The following is a 17,723-nucleotide window of genomic DNA, read 5'->3' as shown; positions in this document are numbered from 1 at the left end:
ATTTAAATGTTATAGTAGCATTAGATGCAGAAAAAGCCTTCGACGGGTTAGAATGGGACTTTTTGTTTAAAGTTCTAAGAATCTTTGGCTTTGGTGTAAATTTCATAAATTGGATTAAGGCAATATCTTTGGCTTGGCTTCACGGACGAAGATTTATGGAGGGGGTAAAAAGTCCACGTCAGCTGCAGGCTCGTTTGTGGCTGACAAGTCTGATGCGGGACAATATATAGAAAACCTAAAGATAAGGTAATAATAAATGGACAGATATCTCAGTCTTTTAATTTAACTAGATCTATTAGACAGGGATGTCCTATATCACCAGCTTTGTTTGCTTTAGCTATAGAAACTCTTGCACAAAAAGTTCAAGATGATTGCCAGTTGAAAGGGTTTGAGATAACTTGAACATAAAATTACTTTATTTGCTGGCAATGCATTAGTTTATTTATCTCAACCACTAATTATCATTGCTAAGATTTTATAGTCAGTTGTTAGAATATGGGAAAATCTCAGGGTATAAAATAAATTGGGATAAACATGAAGTAATGGAATTGGTAAAAGGAGATTACTCACAATATCAACAAAAAGTTCAATTTAAATGGACAGATAAGATTAAATATTTAGGCATACATATTGATAATAACTTGAAAAATGTATATAAATTAAACAATATTCCAATATGTAAAAAGATAGATGAATATTTAAACAGATAGGTAAATTTACCTATAACGTTAATTGGGAAAGTAAATTGGATTAAAATTAATATTTTTCCAAGAATTCAATATTTATTTCAAACTTTACCTCTATCTCAAAATTTTTTTCAAGATTTAAACAAACAAGTTAGGAAATTTCTCTGGAAAGGGAAAATGGTTAAGAAAGTCATTAGAAAAGTTAATATGGAAATATGAACAAGGGGGTCTACAACTTCCTAATTTAAAAAATTATTATAAGGCAATGCAATTAAGATTTTTAGTTTCTATGTTGGGTGGGCATTGAATTAATAAGATAGGAGAGATTATAACAGAAGAGTTTATTTATAAATGGGAATCAAAAACTATAAAAGATGTTCTGATTTTAAAATATTTACTTAGTGTTTGGAATAAAGTAAAATTAGAAATTTAAAGAAATTAGAAATAAATCTTCTTTCATTAAAAACAGCATTAATGAATTCTCTATTAATTTTTTTGAAAGAACTTTTTGTAAGTATATGGAATAATAAAGGAATTTCAAAATAGGGATATTGCTATGATAACAAATCAATTAATAATTAAATATGATATTCCTCATAATACGCTATTTTGTTACTTTCAGTTGAGACTTATTTAAGAGAGAAATTAGGATCAGAAATGGCTTTGAAAGATCTTTCAAGTTTGGAGCAAATTATAGTTGATGGAACTAAAAAATGTATTTCAATTGCATATATTTTGCTACAAGAACAAACACCTAAGGTAGGTTTGTTTAATTCAAAAGAAAGGTGGGAATGAGATTTAGACATGATAATAGATCAGTAGGATTGGCAAAATCCATGTATTGAAGTTATGTCTAATACTATTAATGTAAGATATAGATTACTCCACTATAATTTTTTCAGCAATTATATATTACACCTCAGAAACTGAATAGATGGAGATCAAATTTATCCAATCAGTTTAACATATGGAACAGAAATTGGAATTTTTTTTCATTCTACATGGTCTTGTTCGAAGATTAATTATTTTTGTGTTACTGTAAGTAAATTTTTGCAACAAATCATTGGAGTGATTTTTCTGTTAAATCCTGAATTATTGTGGTTTGGAAATTTTGAAAGTGTTACTCCTAAATTATTATTGTTGGATTCTCAATTACATTTCTGATGTTAGCTTTAGTAATAGCAAGGAAATGTATCACTGTAACATGGAAATCCAATGTTTCATTAACATTAGATAGATGGCATGCTGAGATTCAAAGCTGTATTCCTTTAGAAAAAATCACATAATTTGAGGGGTAAATATTCTTTATTCCTGCACATTTGGATCCTGTATGCTAGAATTATGAGGTTAAAATTATAATTTTTTTAAAATTCTCCTGTCCAATGAAGTTTTCCCTGAATAACAATTTTATGTTAGCTGGGTACCTTGAGTGTCATTTGATGCAATCCAAATTAATTATTATGCAGTTATGACATCATGTATACATCATGTATTTTAGATATGGAATTACATTAGGTTTAGGGAGGATGGGAGGGTTTGGAGGTATTTTTTTAAAAAGTTTTTAGTTTTTTTCTATATATTTTTAGCATATATCTGTTATCATTGTTAGTTATTATGATTTTATATATGTTTGATTAAATAAAATATTCAAAAAAGGTACATTATTAGAACCAGATAGCATGCTCAAACTTTCATTTATTTATTCAGACTCCTAAGACTTTTTGTCATGACAATCTCTGGTAAATAGGATGATGAAATATGAAGCTGATTTCTAATTTACCTTGAAATTAAATTTATTTACAAGTGGTTCTCAACCTTTTTTCTTTCCACTCACATATCTCTTTAAGAATTCCCTATGCCATTGGTGCTCTATGATTAGTATGGGATTGCTTAGTGTTATGTGGGTGGGAAAAAAAGTTTGAAAAACACTGTTTTAATTGTATCTAATTGACTCGTTATATGCACAGTTTCATAACTCCAAAAGAAATGGGCCAATGACAATTTTTCTCAAGTAAAATATTTCAGTAACAATTGGGTCTCGAGCAGTGATTTTCACCTTCCCTTCCCACTCACATACCACCTTAAGCAATCCCTCAATAATCACAGAACATTGATGGCATAGGGATGACTTAAAGAGTATGCGGGTGGAAAGAAAAAAAGTTGAGAACCACTGATATTTCAGAAGCAAATTACAATGTAATATTTTTTTTTTATTCACAGCTATTCAAAAAAGAGAAAAAGTGTAGTTTCACCTCTTCAGCAGCTGCTTCTGAAAGCAGGCCTTCTCTCTGAGCACAGGTCACATGGAAGTATGCTCTGCACATACCAGCATCACAACTTATGCAGACTCCAGTTCGAGCAAATCGTATGTCTTCACATAAACTACACTCCTGAATAAATTAGAGAATAATATCAGTCGAAAAATTCTCCAAATACTGTGGTACATCAGCTAACTTGAACGTTTCTGCAGAAATCATGTTCCAAAGATAGATATGAAAACTCAACACTACCATGGGTGGCAAGATTAGCAAAGCTGTTAGTGCGACACTATTACAGTTCATATCTGGTACCTGTAAGGAGTTTGTACATTCTCCCCATGCCTCTGTGGGTTTTCCTCAGGTGCTCTAGTTTCCTCCCACCCTTGTACGGGGTTGTACATCAATTTGGGTGAAATTGGGTGGCACAGGTTTAAATGGCTGGAATTGGCTTTGACCATGCTGTAATTTTTTAAAAATAAATCACGATCCAACATTCTTTTATATACAAAGCTAAAATTAAACTAACCATTTAGCGCTGACCTGTCTCTACAACTGCATGGTCAATAGAAAGAGATTCACTGGACTTCAATATAATGTCAATGAAAACAAATTCTACACCTTTATTCTACTTTTCTCATGCACTAATGGAGTGAAAACACTACGGAATTTAGAAGGGTCACGATGTTTGATTTTAATCTGAAAGTTTACTACTCAATAATTGATTATCAAGAAACAACTGTGGAATTGATTACCTTAATTCATTTTAGAATTCTTCAGTAATAGCTGGATATATTCAACTATTAACTTGGCTATCTATTGTTACTTCTCAGTATTTTGCCTAAATTGTTGCTGTGAACACATACATACTTGAAAATGAAACATTCTGATATGGATTTGTGAGAATAAATGATCGTGACAAATACAGAAAGTGGCCTAAAGTTTAAAGACTCTGTTGCATTATAAAAGATGATGAGGTCAGAATTCAAACTAAGCAAGACAGGGTAATGACATCAGCTTTCATAACCCAAAAATCAGTGCTACTACAGTATTAAATGTTTGAAATAAATAAGTGCTAGCCCATAACTAAATGAAGGTGCCAGTAGCACCATATTAATTCATAAAATTCTCCAATAATTCCATAATTGACTCAAGATTGAAAAGTAGTGAATCCAGCTCAGAATATAACACAAATTCCCTCCCTTCCATGGACTCCATCTACTTCATCCTCTGTCTCGAAAGGCAGCCAAAAATATTGAAGGACCATTGTATAATTAGAACCTGACAAAACAGTGTTCTCTGGCCCTTGGTGCAAAAACATTCAAACGCACACAAGACTTAGCACACATGCAGACAAATGATACACATGCAGTATGTATATGTATAAATAAATATTGTTAATAAATATAAGAGTCTCAGAAGGTTTATATGAGCAGTTCATCAGTCGTTCAGACATCTCACTGCCTGGGGTACAGCTGTTTCTCAGCTTGGTGATTCTGGCTCTAATACTCCTGTATCTCTTTTCCAATGGGAGTAGCCAAAAGATGGTGTGTGTGAGGTGATACGGGTCCTCAAAAATTTTGCGAGCCCTCTTCAACCAATGATCCTGGTCACTGAGGGGGGGGGGGGGGAAAGGGAGACCCCGTGACCCTCTCTGCTCTGCAGCATTCCCTGCATCCCAACCATTCACTGTGTAGGTTCTACCTATGTTAGACTTCCCAAAATGCAACATCACACATGTATTAAACTCCATCAACCATTCTTCAGCTCACCTGCCCAAACAAACAAAATTCTGATACAATTATTGACAACAATCTTCAACCTCAGCCAATTTTCTATCCTTTTTACCATATTTCCTTAGATCCCATGCAATCTAACCTTGTAGAGCAGCCTATCATATGGAACCATATCAAATACCTTGCTGAAATATACAACTCCAAAAGCTCTACCCTCTCATCGGCTCTATCCTCGTGGTTCAATACAAATATCTAAAGATTTTCAGATCAAGAAACAAAATGACTGATATTTTAGATATTATAGGAATTGTGGAGTATTAGACCAATGCAGGAAAGTGGCACTGAATTGGAACATTAGCCTCTTACCGAATGGCAAAGGGAGCTTTTTTCCCCCAGTGTTACCTTATGTTTATATTTTTATAATTGGTTGGTGGCTTTTAATCAAAATGTACTCTCTTTTCCCTCAAAGGCTGATTAAAGTGCCATATGCCCACAATTCTCTAAATAGATTTCTTATTGAATACAATTTTGCAAAATACAGAGAATGAATGGGTAAAATTGAACAAATTGCACTGTCTTTCTATTGAGAAAAATTAAGAATAAAACAGCATATAAACATGTCTTTTTCATCATGGAATGACAAAGCACTTTACATGTCATGATGGTAAACAAAGAGTCTGCAGATACTGGAGAATGGGAACAATACACAAAAATTCTGGAAGACCTCAGCAAGTCACACAATATCCATGGAAAACAAGAAGCCATCGACATTTTGAGCCTCAGACCTTCATTAGGAATGCCAAAAATCAAGCATTTATCTGAATAAGGTAGGGGATGGGGGAAGAAACATAGTCTTGCAGGTGAGAAGGGGAACATGAGAAGGGGTAGAAGGTTAAGAAAGTGATTTCTGATAGCAGAAAAGTGAAGGAGTAGGGAGATGGAGAAAAAAGGTTTAGGTGATGGGCAGGAGAAAGAAAAGCAATATAAAAGAGTCAGAAGGACGAGGGAAAGCAAAGGGCAGAAGAAAAAGAGAGAATGGGGGAACTGAAGAAGTCAATACTGATTAGGGATGGCAAGGATGGGGTTGAAATTGGTGGGACAAGGGAGTCGCTGAGTGAGCAGTCCCAAAGGAAAGTGGACAGGGATGGGCAAGGCAAGAATCATCTGGTGGTGGGATCCCGCTGGAGTAGCAGAAATTGCAGAGAATGTTATGTTGGATGCTGAGGCTGGTGAGGTGGTAGGCGAGGAGGAGGGGAGGGACCAACATGCACATGCCCACACGCACAAAATAGAGAAGATGAGGCTGAAGGCTGAGTTAATGGCAGCTTACCTAAGAAGGAAGACATCTCAGACTAGAATGCAGCAGATGTAGCTGAGATGGAGGAACTGAGAGAAAGGAATAGAATCCTTGTTGGAGACAAGATGGGAAAGGATTCAGCAGGCTTCTAAATTATGTCATATATAGTCTGACTCCTGAAATAGAGACAATGAGATTGAGAAAGGAGAGAGAATTACCAGAGATGGACCAAGTGAATTTGAGAGCAGGGTGGAAGTTGGTGCCTAAGCTGATAAAGTTTGCAAATAATTATGGGTGCAGGAGGCAGCATCAATGTAGTTGTCTTAACAGAGAAGATTGAGAAGCCTTGTGTATGTAGATTTGCAACATGGATTGCTCCATAGCCAACTAAAAGACAGGCATAGATTGGGTGCATACAAATACTCAAATCTGCCTATATGATTTGGACAAAGTCAGATGACCCAAGATCAAGTTATTGAGGGCAAGTACGAGTTCCGTCTGATGAAGGAGGCTGGTGGTGATGGGGGACTTTTTGGATCTGTTATCCAAGAAGAAGTGGAGAGCCTTGAGGCGTTCCTTATGGATGAAGGAAGTGCAGAGGGACTGTATGCCCATGATGACAACAAGGCAGTCCATGTCAGAAAACTGAAAGCTGTTAAAGTGGAAGTTACCAATTTACGCACACAAAGATCTCAAACACCACTGAATAACAACAAAATTACTTGATTTTATTTTTGGGCTGGATGGCAATTACTGCTCAGGACAACTGAAAAATTTCTCCTGGTCTTCCGAGAACAGACTGAGACTAGCAATGTATGCTTAAATGCGTGAGGAGGCCAAAGACTAACAGACATCAATGAAAAATATAACAGACCCACTAACCTAAAAGAGAAACACTGTTCATAGTCTCTCTTTCTGACTGAGAGTGAAGAAAACAGCAAGGTGATTCATGGGTACTTTTTACTATTCTGTCTATGGATGGGTGGGCAATGTAATTGCAACATGTGGGAACTGATGCATTCGAATGCACGTAGCATTTGAAATAAGACAGATAAGTTGAAAGCACAGATGGCAAAACCTGAATATGAATTAATAAAAATCAGAGTATTCTATAAAAATGAGAATTTAGGAATTAGGAAATCTCACCAAGCTGATATCTGGGATGAGGGGATAGTCCTACCAAGAGGCTAGACATTTTGTGTCTATATTTCTTGGAATTTATAAAAATGCAGGATGACTTTTTTTCAAATATACAAGATCATAAGGGGTCTTGACTGAGTAATTTGTTTTATTATTGGGAAAGAGATGGTTATTGAAAACTGAGGCCTCTTGAAATTTCTTCCCAGAATAGAGAATCTCTGAAGTTCTCTGAAAACAGGGTAGTAGAGACCTTGTCATTAGATATACTTAAGATGGAGACAGATAAATACTTAAACATCAAGAAATTGAGGGTGATGGGAAACAGGCTCAGGCCCAAAACATTGGTTATTTATCTTTGCCTCCTATTGACACAGCAGGACCTGCTGAGTTCTCTAGCATTTTTGTGTAAATTAAGACATCTAGCTGCTTCATTGTAGCTTGTATTTCCTTCCATTTGGAACATGATGGGTGATCCAAGTGAAGTTTTAAGATGCACAACAAATTAAAGTGTAGATAGAATTAAATAGTTCCATTGCGGAAATTTATAGAATTGTGCCAACTAAGAATTAAATCACAACACATTTTTACCCCACAGAGACTATGTACATTTATTTTAACCCACATAATTGTTATAATGGATATAGAGTGCACATTTTATATAAAAATGCCGTCATATTTAAACAAATTAAAACTTAATAGCAATTTCTAAGTCCTATCCCTTTATAGCTTGATACATGTCTAACTATTCAAACTTCTGATTTTGCTTCAATTCTCCTATCAGATCCTCAAAACTCAAAGAATGTAGTCACCAAACACATGCACAAAGATGAAATCTTACCTTAGCACCATATTTTGAATAGTTCATTTCTGTAAGAGTAACAGGGCGAAGTTTATCTATATCTCCAAATGCCACACCAGGAACATAAAGGGCACAAACAACATGAACCCACCTAAAGGGAAATACACACAAGGTTACTTGGACACAGAAATCAGCATAAGAATTATTTAGCCTACTGAGACTATTCAGTTCGAGTCTGTTGCCTTTTTGCTTAAGTGCCTCATTTTAAAAATGCCTTATCATTCTAAAATCCCTTAATATCATTACATAGGAAAGGAGGGAGGAGACATGTCTTAACTTTACTAATCTTTTCTTATTGCTGTGGCCTTTGGTAAAATCCTAATAGGCATGGTCTCTACATGCATCCAAATTAAATCTATTGCATTATAACCTTTTTGGTCTCTAGCACTAAGCACCTCTGACAGCCTCTCTCCACTGTCATTTTAATCTTCAACATGTTCAAATCCTTGAATTTAATGATGGGATGTGATTATCACAGGCAGCCAACACACAATCATGTAGCACAAAGGGTCAAAGATTATGAGTTTCACATCCAAAGATTTTTCTGAGAATAAGGAGTGAGATGTCATGAATTTGTCCTGAATTGTCATGAATGCAAATTATTTCTGATCAAAGAAAAATCTACCCTCAACATTAGAAACTGAAAAATTGGTACTTTGACAGGCACAATATACAAATAACAGTGATTTTATATTCTTATACCCAAGGAGTATTAATTCTACCAAGTGCAACAAACCTTCCAGCATCTGTCTCTTTAAAAATTCCATCTAAGTTGGGGCACAATTCACAACTGGGTGTTGCTCCACATTTACATGCATCACAAAACCAGGGTTCTGTAGAGTTTTCAGATGCAGAACTCATAATGGAGTCACTTTCTCCATCCACACCATAGCAACCTACCAAAAGAGACAATAAAACTTTACCTCAAGAATTCACATTTTGTGAATGTCATAATTCATATTGCTATCGAATTTTTTTTTAAATTACAGGTACAAATCTTCTTCACAGGCACCATATATTTCAGCATATAAATCTTCAAACCCTCAAAATTCTCTCAAAAAATAGAGGGGGGGGGGTGGTTGACATACACCAGATATACTTCTGAGACCTTAAATTCAATTTTAAAAACTACTATATACAATTTGGAGTAAAAGTCGACCCTGGAAAGCCAATTTGGCGTACATTCAACCCTTGCAAAACAAAAAAAAAACTAATTTTCATGCTACCAGTTTATTAGAACAAATTTTTTTATTTAAAAAAAAATTAGAATCCTTCTAAATTAAAATCATGCCCTTTGATTGCTTGATTTGGATTTTCTCTAAAAGAGGATACATCTCTGCCCTTAACCCAGAAGAGAATCCTAGCTTTTGCATTATTGATAGCTAGATGAGCAATTTTGATGAAGTGGAAAGATAATGTTTTCCCCACTTGCATTCAATTGTTACAATATGTCTTATTTAAGTAAAGATGCAAAGTCTGAATTTGATAAGATGTGAGGCCCATTCATGGATTATTATCATAATCTGAGGATCTGAGTGGGGTAGATGCTCCGGGGATTTTCTGTTCTATGTTTGGGGGGCATAATTCGATTCATATTTACAATATTTACAGATAAACTTATTTAGAGAGAGAGGATAGATTAGAAGGAATTTTGTTTTTCCTTTGTATTATTAAGACTAATCAGTAAAGGGGGTTTAACTACAGATCACGGATCATAGCACAGAAAAACATGATCACATCAGAGAAGTATAAAATACCTTACCTAAAGAAATCTTATGTATATTATTTGTATAATGTTTGTATTCAATATTATTTTTGGATATAGTATGAGTTATGATTTAATTGTTTAATTATTATAATTATAAAATTTGATGCCCTGAACAAAATTTTGTAATAATTGTGGTTATGCTTCTCATTTACAATTGATATGTATATGATATGAGTTGATTTATGTTATCATTAGTATAGCTTGCGTAAAAGTTTTTGTTAAACTCAATAAAAATATTTTAAAAAGAAAAGAATCCCTCAAAATCACTATCATCATCTAAGGCAAAGATCATTGTAAACACATCCACACTCTCACTGTTGAATGTTAGGTTCTGTACAGATTATAGGAAGGTTAATTCAGTAACCGGAACAGATGCTTATCCTATTCCGAGAATAGATAGCTGTATTGATAAAAAATGGGAAAGCTACATTTCTTACTGAGGTGGATTTGTGGAAGGGTTACTGGTGTGTCCCTCTAACTGAGAGAGGAAAAAATATTTTGGCTTTTGTAACTCATTCTGGTTTATATGAGTATAGTGTTACCTTTTGGCATGAAAAATGCTCCTGCAACATTCCAAAGGAAGATTAATTTGGTAATCCAAGGGTTGACACATACAGATGCTTATATTGATGACTTAGTCACAAAAAGTGACACATGGGAAGAACATCTGATGGAATTGGACAAATTGTTTGCAAGATTATCCAAAGCAAACTTAAATGTCATGTAGTCGGTCATGGCAAAGTTGTACCTATTCAAGTTAAGGTAAATGCAATTTCTGTATTTCCTATTCCCAATGGCAAGTAAGCAGTAAGAAGGTTTTTAGGAATGGCAAGATATTATAAGAAATTTTGCTAAAGCTGCTTTTCCTTTAACCAATCTTTTGAAAAAAGGGAAGAAATTTGTGTGGATGAAATCTTGTCAGTGAGCTTTAGAAAAATAAAAGGAGATGCTATGCCATTATCCTGTTTTAAAATCTCCCGATTTTGACAGATAATTTTATTTAGCAGTGGATGCCAGTGAGGGGGCAGCAGGTGCAGTTTTGTTACAAAAACATGATGAAATTGACCATTCAGTTGCCTACTTTACAAAAAATTCAATGTTCATCAAAGGAACCATTGTCTATAATACTTGTTCTGCAGAATTTTGATGTATATCTCTGTACCACTCATAAACCAACTGTAATATTTACTGACCACAATCCTCTGGTGTTTGTTAAATAAAATGAAGATAAATATTGCAAGAGTATAATCTGCAAATTAATCATATCAGAAGTACAAATAATGTAATAATAGATTGTTTGTCAAGCTGTTATAATTGTCATGAATAGAAATATATACTCTCAATATGGGGGGTTACATTATTATAACATTATATATTGTGTATTGTTATCACTTTAGTGATTTTAAAGTCAGTTTAACTCAAATTAAAATTCATTTGTGGGGGAATGTGTGACGGTTATGTTATATTTTATATTGTTATATAGTTATGCTTTAAAAGGAGATAAATTATGTTGTCTTTTTAGTTAGGTCACAAAAAGATACAAACATTTCACAACACAGATCTCATTTAAAATGCCAGAGCTCTACTCATGCCAGGCAGTCCAGGATCCGAATGCCTTTGCAAAAACTTTGAAGAATGCCAAAAGAAACTTCACAAGTAGGTGTTAATTAGACATGCTGTGGAGTAATGGATTACTGTTTTGGAAAGCAACAGATGAATGAATTCTGAAGATTGTGTCCAGTGCCTCAGTCTGTTTGAATGCAGTTTGCTGTTCTAAGAGGGTCATGTGGTTTTCTCAGAGAGAGAGAGAGAGAGAGAGAGAGAGAGAGAGAGAGAGAGAGAGTTCTACAGTTCAACAGCAACTGGGACTGGAACATGATAAGCTGGCATGCTTATGGAAAAACCTCATTTTCAAAACAGGTTGTGAGTTCAAAGCCCTTGTGGTCCATACAAGTGGAGATGGCTGGGTGTATAATGTTTCACTTGTTGACCTGAAAGAAAAAGGTTATCATCTGGAAAATGGTGATGGGGCAAGTTTCTTTGGCAAGACATTGAAGTGGCTAATTAAAAGGAATCAGTTGTGGATGTCCAGTGAACAACAAATCTCTCTCTGAAAACTGACAAGAACCTTCCTGAGTGGTAACCATTAATTTTCAAGCCTGGTGAACTTCATAAATTTTAAATTCTGTGCATAGTATAAGAATTGCCTGCAACCAGTGAACTTGGAGGAGTGAGAAGTGAGCTTGGAATGTGAATCAAATAACTTCTCTGAATTTATACACTCATTACATACACGTGTGCTTAGAATTAGAAGGGGGTTATGTTAATAGTAATGTAATGGAATATTTGGGAGATAAATTGGTAAAATTAGAGTAGGTTACATACATACACTTTAAAACACATCTTATTTGAAATATTGAATTCATATTCAGTGAATTTACAGAAACTATGGAGAGTGCTGTCCACATTTCACAAGTAGGTGCTAATTGAAATTATGTCATTAAAGCAACAAGCAGGAGATGTTCTGGCTGTTAAAAGCTCTTTGCAAGGTCACTCCTGGGTTTTTGTTTACCTAAAGACAACAGCTTGACCAAGAAGATAAACTCCTATTGTTTGGTGGAGGAGGTCAGAGGGTTTTGCAAGTGGGAGAGTCACAGAGCTTTCTGGTAGTTGGAGAGAGAGACGGACAGACAGACAGACAGCTGAAACAAGCAGAAGAAGCTGGTTAGAACTGAAACAAACTCCAGCGTGGCAGATGGCTGGAAGTGCTATCTGTCTGATGTTTCTCTTGGAATAAGTGAAGCTGAAAGGAACTCTGTGATAGCCTGAAAAAAAGAGGTTATCATCTGGAGAACCTTGGTGGGGCAAGTTTCATCAGGAAGATATTGAGGTGACTAATGGTGGTATCTTAGTTGTGGACATCCTGGAACAACAAATCTCTCTGAAAACCCTATGAGAACCTTCATGAGTGGTAAACATTTACCTTTTGAGCACCAAAGCCTGGTGAACTTTATACATGTTCAATTCTGTGCACAGTATAAGAATTGCCTGCAACCAAAGAACTTGGAAGAATGAGAAGTGAGATTCAACTGTGAACCAAAGAACTTCTCTTACATTTACACAAACATCACATACAGATGCACTTAGAATTAGAAAGGGGTTAAGTTGGGTTTAGTCAAGTTAATAGAAATAAGCTGAAGTTTGATACTGTTTTCATGTTTAAAGATAATTAAAAACAATTTTTGTTTAAGTAATTATTTGTCATGGTGAACGACTATTGCTGCAGGATTTTGGGGTCCTTTGGGCTTGTAACAGCGGGATAAGTGGGCAGAAGTGTTGCACCTCCTGCGGACATAGGGGAAGTTGCCGGGGTGTTGGGGGGGGGGAGGAACGTGAGGATAAGGGGGCTCTATGTTTGTTGCATCTGGAGGCAGAGCCAATGTTTGGGAAATGGAGGAGATGTGGGTGAGGGCTGAGTTGATAGTGGTGGAGCAGAAACCATGTTTGTGGAAGAAGGTAGATATTTCAGAAGATCCGGACTGCAAGACCTCATCTTGGGAACAGATGCAGCGGAGAAATTGATAGAATCCTTGCAGGGGACCAGGTGTAAGGAAGTATGAGGTAGTTGTGGGAGTTAGTGGGCTAGTAATATATGTCAATGGAAAGCTAATCTCCCAAGATAACAGAGATCCAGGAGTGTCATCGGAGATGGACCACGTGAGTTTCAGATTGGGGAAGTTGGCTGTGAAGTGGATGAAGCTAATAAGTTAATTATGGGAGTATTAGGCAATTACATAAACAGTGAACGGTGTTACATAAACAGTGTCATTCTTGTAGCTACAGTATTTGTATAGTAAGTCAAACTGAGTTGCAAGTAATGGCAATTCCAACAAATGTCAGGTGTGAATGGTTAGAATTTTGTTGGAGATTAATAATGCCTAACAAGTCTGCTGCAAATGTTACTTTCAGTCCACTGCATTCTCAACTTTCTCTTCAGCAGATTGCAATCAGTGAAGCTTGGCAATATTGATTCCTCCTCACTGACCAAGGGGTACCTCAAGGCTGTATCACTACACTCATAATTACATAGCCAACTTTGGCTCCAACAGAATGTATAAATTTGCTGACAACACTACTGTCATTGCCCAAATATAGCATTTGATCAGTCAGAATACATGATGATAGAGGAGTTTTGCCATGCCTTTGAACACTATCAAACTTCTGCAGGTAGCCTGAGTGGTTCGGTAATTTACCCAGGAATGCAGAAGTCTTCAAAAGGCAGCAAGCATTGTCAAGTTAATTACAGACTGGGGCCTCCCATTCAAAGACATCTATGTGAGGCATTTCCTCAAAAAGGCAGCCAACATCATCTCTCTACCTTTGGAAAGAACACCCAAAGCTTGAAGTTCAACACCTCAAGGATATTATGAAATGGATATCAGGTTCTTGAACCTCCCATTACTAGCCTAAATATAAGTTATCTCAGGACCACCAAAAATGTCAGCACTTCTGAAATGCCACTTTTTTTCTTGCGCTATCAGGAACTGTGAATATTCATGCTTCTATACTTGATATTTATAAACTCTTTCCAAACAGGAGTACATATATATTTTTGTACTTAATGTATCTTACATTTGTGCTTTATATGATGTCTTACATGTACTGGGTATGAAATATCCCACCATTCTGCTTGCAAAAACTCATTCGTTGCATCTTGGCACACATGGCCACAAACTAGAACTTGAATGATCTAACCTTCACAACCCTTGGGTAGAGAATACCAGTTTCACAACCCTGTGAAAATATCCTGACAACTCATTAAATGATAGCCTCTTAAACTTGTTTCCTTTATCGAGATTCTTTCAAGAATAATATTGTCAATGTCTAGGCAGTCTAGACCAATGGTATTAAACATAGAATTTTCTAATTTCAGATAATGAGTCTCCTAATGCCACTTCTACTCTTTCCCCCTCTTTGGTTCCACCCCCATCTTCCCATTAGATTTTATCCACACTCTCACTTTCCATCTGGTCTTTTCCTTATACCACCTTTGTCACCCTCTTATGAGATTCCAGCAGTAGCTTTTGGAGTATCCAGTGCCTTCAGCCATTTCTTAACATCGCATGGAGTGAATGTAATTGGCTGAAGACCAACATCTGTCATGCTGGGGGTAGCCAAAATGAATAATCTATTAGACAATTCTGGCAAAAGATTGTTATGAATGTTTTCTTTTTTGATGCATTGGACTCTCCTGTCATTGAGATTGAGATATTTGTGGAGCTTGCTCCTCCAGTGAGTTAACTGTACACCACCATTCACAACTGGATGTAGCAAGCCTAGAGCTCAGAACTGATCCATTGGTTATAGCACTGCTTTTGCATTATGTTTATTTTGTTTGGCACACAAATAGTCTATCTTGTAACTTAACCAGGACAATTCCTTATTGAGGTATTTGGTGTTGGTCTTGGCATGCCCCCTTGTGTCAATTATGAAACCAGCATTGATCTCTAAGCTCAACAGTAATGGCAAAGCAGAAGATATACCAGCCCATGATTGCAGATTGTAGCCTCGTCCAATTCTGCTGGTGCCAACGGCATGCAGCACCTCATGTATATCCAGTCCTAAATTGCTGATCTGCTTGCAGTCTATCCCATTTAGCAAGATGGTAGTGTCACACAACATGAAGTGCATTTTCACTGGAAAGAGATTGTCTAAACAAAACTGAACAGTGGTCAATCCCACTAATCTTGTGGCATCTACAACAGGTAGATTGAGGAGGATGAGATCAAGTAGATTTTCTCTTTGTTGGTTCCATCACCACCTACCAGACTCAATCTAGCAGCAATGTCCATTCCAGTAATGGAACTATCAAGATATTGTTTGTGACAGATGTTCAAGACCGACACTCCCCCACCAACCCAGAGCACATTCAGTGACTTAACCATTCTCATCATTTTCGCCAACTGGTGTTCCATATGGAGTAGTTTTGATCATTAGTCATGGGGAAATAGTAGGTGTTAATCCAGTTTCTTCACCCAAGTTGTACCTGATGACATGAGATTTCACGGAAATAGGAAACAAGGTTTTTAAAATATTTTTTTAATTTAATACTTCACCTTGAACCACATCAGTAACTAATATATATATATATATATATATATATATTTGGCTTGGCTTGGCTTTGCGGACCAAGATTTATGGAGGGGTAATGTCCACATCAGCTGCAGGCTCATTTGTGGCTGACTAGTCCGATGCAGGACAGGCAGACACGGTTGCAGCGGTTGCAAGGGAAAATTGGTTCAATTGAAAACTTTCAATTTTACATGGGTCTCTTCCACCTGTTTCATTATCTCTAAGGGGGGCAGAATTAGTAATTATTGAATACTGTATAAAATTCTGTGGTAAATCCATCTTCACTTGGTGATTTATTATTTGGTAATGCCATTAGTGATTTGTGTATTTCTGTAATTGTCAGGGGCTTTAGTAATTTATTTTGATCTGCCAATTGTAATTGGGATAATTCAATATTTGACAAAAATTCATCTATTTTGTCCTTCTTCCCTTGGTTTTCAGTTTGATATAATTGTTTATAAAATTTCCATTGATCTCTAATGGGTTACAATGAGATCTTTCCTTGTTGCTATATTCTTTTTTTTTTTTTTAATCGCCAAGCCAATTTTTTGTGGGTTTTCTCTCCTAATTCATAATGTTTTGTTTTCATATTTTTCTCCAATTGGTAGGTTTGCAACATATCAATTTTATTTTTTTTTTCTGTTATTTCTCTTTTTCCAGATCTTCCCTTTTCATTAATCTTTCTCAATAGTTACTCTCTCTTTTTCCAACTACTCTTATTTCCTGACCATATTCTTTTTTTAATCTTGGTCGTATAAATAATTATTTGCCCCCTAATAAAGGCTCTTATTGTGACCCATAAAATAAATATCTGTAACAGAATTTGCATTGGTCTCAAAATGTACTCCCGAGAGTCTTTTTTGCCTTTTTAACAACATGGAATCAGCCTCCATCTGTAGGTTTTTGGCAGAATATCCTCCAGAGCAATTAACAACAAGGGTGAATGGTCTGATAAAAATCTTGTCTTTCAAAGCCTTTCTTAAATCTGTCCCGAGTACAAGAACATATCAATCCTCAAATAGGTTTTATGCCTGTTTGAATATGAATAATCTTTCTTTTGGATGTTGTTTTCTCCATATTTACATACATCTTGCATTGAATTTAATGTAAATTTGGCTGCTTTAGTTTTTGTAATAGTCCTCCTGGTTTTATCTATTGATGGGTCAAGGTTAAAATTAAACTCTCCCCCTAGTAAGATATCTTTAAAAACAATGTCCTGCATAAATTCATTAGGTGCATAAATGATCAATAAGTTTCAAGATTCTGAATAAATCTGGCATATCATCATTACATATCTACCCCTGGGTCTGTTATTACTTTCTCTGTTTTAATTGGCAAATTCTTATTAACTAATGTAGCAACCGACCAGCTTTTGAATTGTATGATGATGCTGCTACGTGACCTCTTCAGTTTCAGATGTTCTGACTCTGTTAAGCATGTTTCTTATATTAATGCTACATCATTTTTTTTTCCTTTTAAGTAGTGGCTGTAATTTTTTTTCCTCTTGATTTGATTGGGAATTCCATTAATATTAATTGTCATATATTTCAATGTATTCATCCTATCAATCGATTTTCACCTCTATTCCACCTTTTCAACACCATCTCTCTTCTAAAATCACACTTTAGATTGTTCTTATTCTTTACTGTGCAACCACACAATTACAAAGAAAATAGAAAGATGAATAGTAAAGAAAATAACATTAAATCCACCCTTAATAAGTTGCCCTTGCTACTTTGCAAGACAACCACAACTCCCTTTTCTTCGTGAGTTGTAGTATATATCGCAAATGTCAACAGATTTCGCAGTGAACAGATCCTCCCGCCTCCCAAGCCCTGCCCCAAAGTTAT

General features: G+C 35.7%; 1 protein-coding gene and 1 long non-coding RNA gene across 6 annotated transcripts in view; one reads left to right on the top strand and one right to left on the bottom strand.

The window, feature by feature from the left end:
• The window catches only part of phf14 (PHD finger protein 14), a 222,761-nt gene that overhangs the window by 154,486 nt on the left and 50,552 nt on the right, over nucleotides 1–17,723 (bottom strand). For all 5 annotated transcript variants that reach the window (XM_069913735.1, XM_069913736.1, XM_069913737.1 and 2 more), the window contains exons 5-7: nucleotides 8,710–8,869; nucleotides 7,953–8,064; nucleotides 2,939–3,076 (exon numbers count right to left, since the gene is read on the bottom strand). In XM_069913735.1, the coding sequence (XP_069769836.1) occupies nucleotides 2,939–3,076; nucleotides 7,953–8,064; nucleotides 8,710–8,869 (410 nt within the window). The remainder of the gene's footprint in view (nucleotides 1–2,938; nucleotides 3,077–7,952; nucleotides 8,065–8,709; nucleotides 8,870–17,723) is intronic.
• Nucleotides 2,192–3,110, top strand: LOC138751452 (uncharacterized). The gene is made up of 2 exons (XR_011349945.1): nucleotides 2,192–2,228; nucleotides 2,907–3,110. It is a non-coding gene; the product is annotated as an uncharacterized lncRNA (long non-coding RNA).

This window comes from Narcine bancroftii, chromosome 1 (genome assembly GCF_036971445.1).
Source record: "Narcine bancroftii isolate sNarBan1 chromosome 1, sNarBan1.hap1, whole genome shotgun sequence".
In the NCBI taxonomy this organism is placed as follows: Eukaryota; Metazoa; Chordata; class Chondrichthyes; order Torpediniformes; family Narcinidae; genus Narcine; species Narcine bancroftii.
The sequence above is the reverse complement of the archived record's forward strand: the minus strand, read 5'-3'. Positions and strand labels throughout refer to the sequence as shown.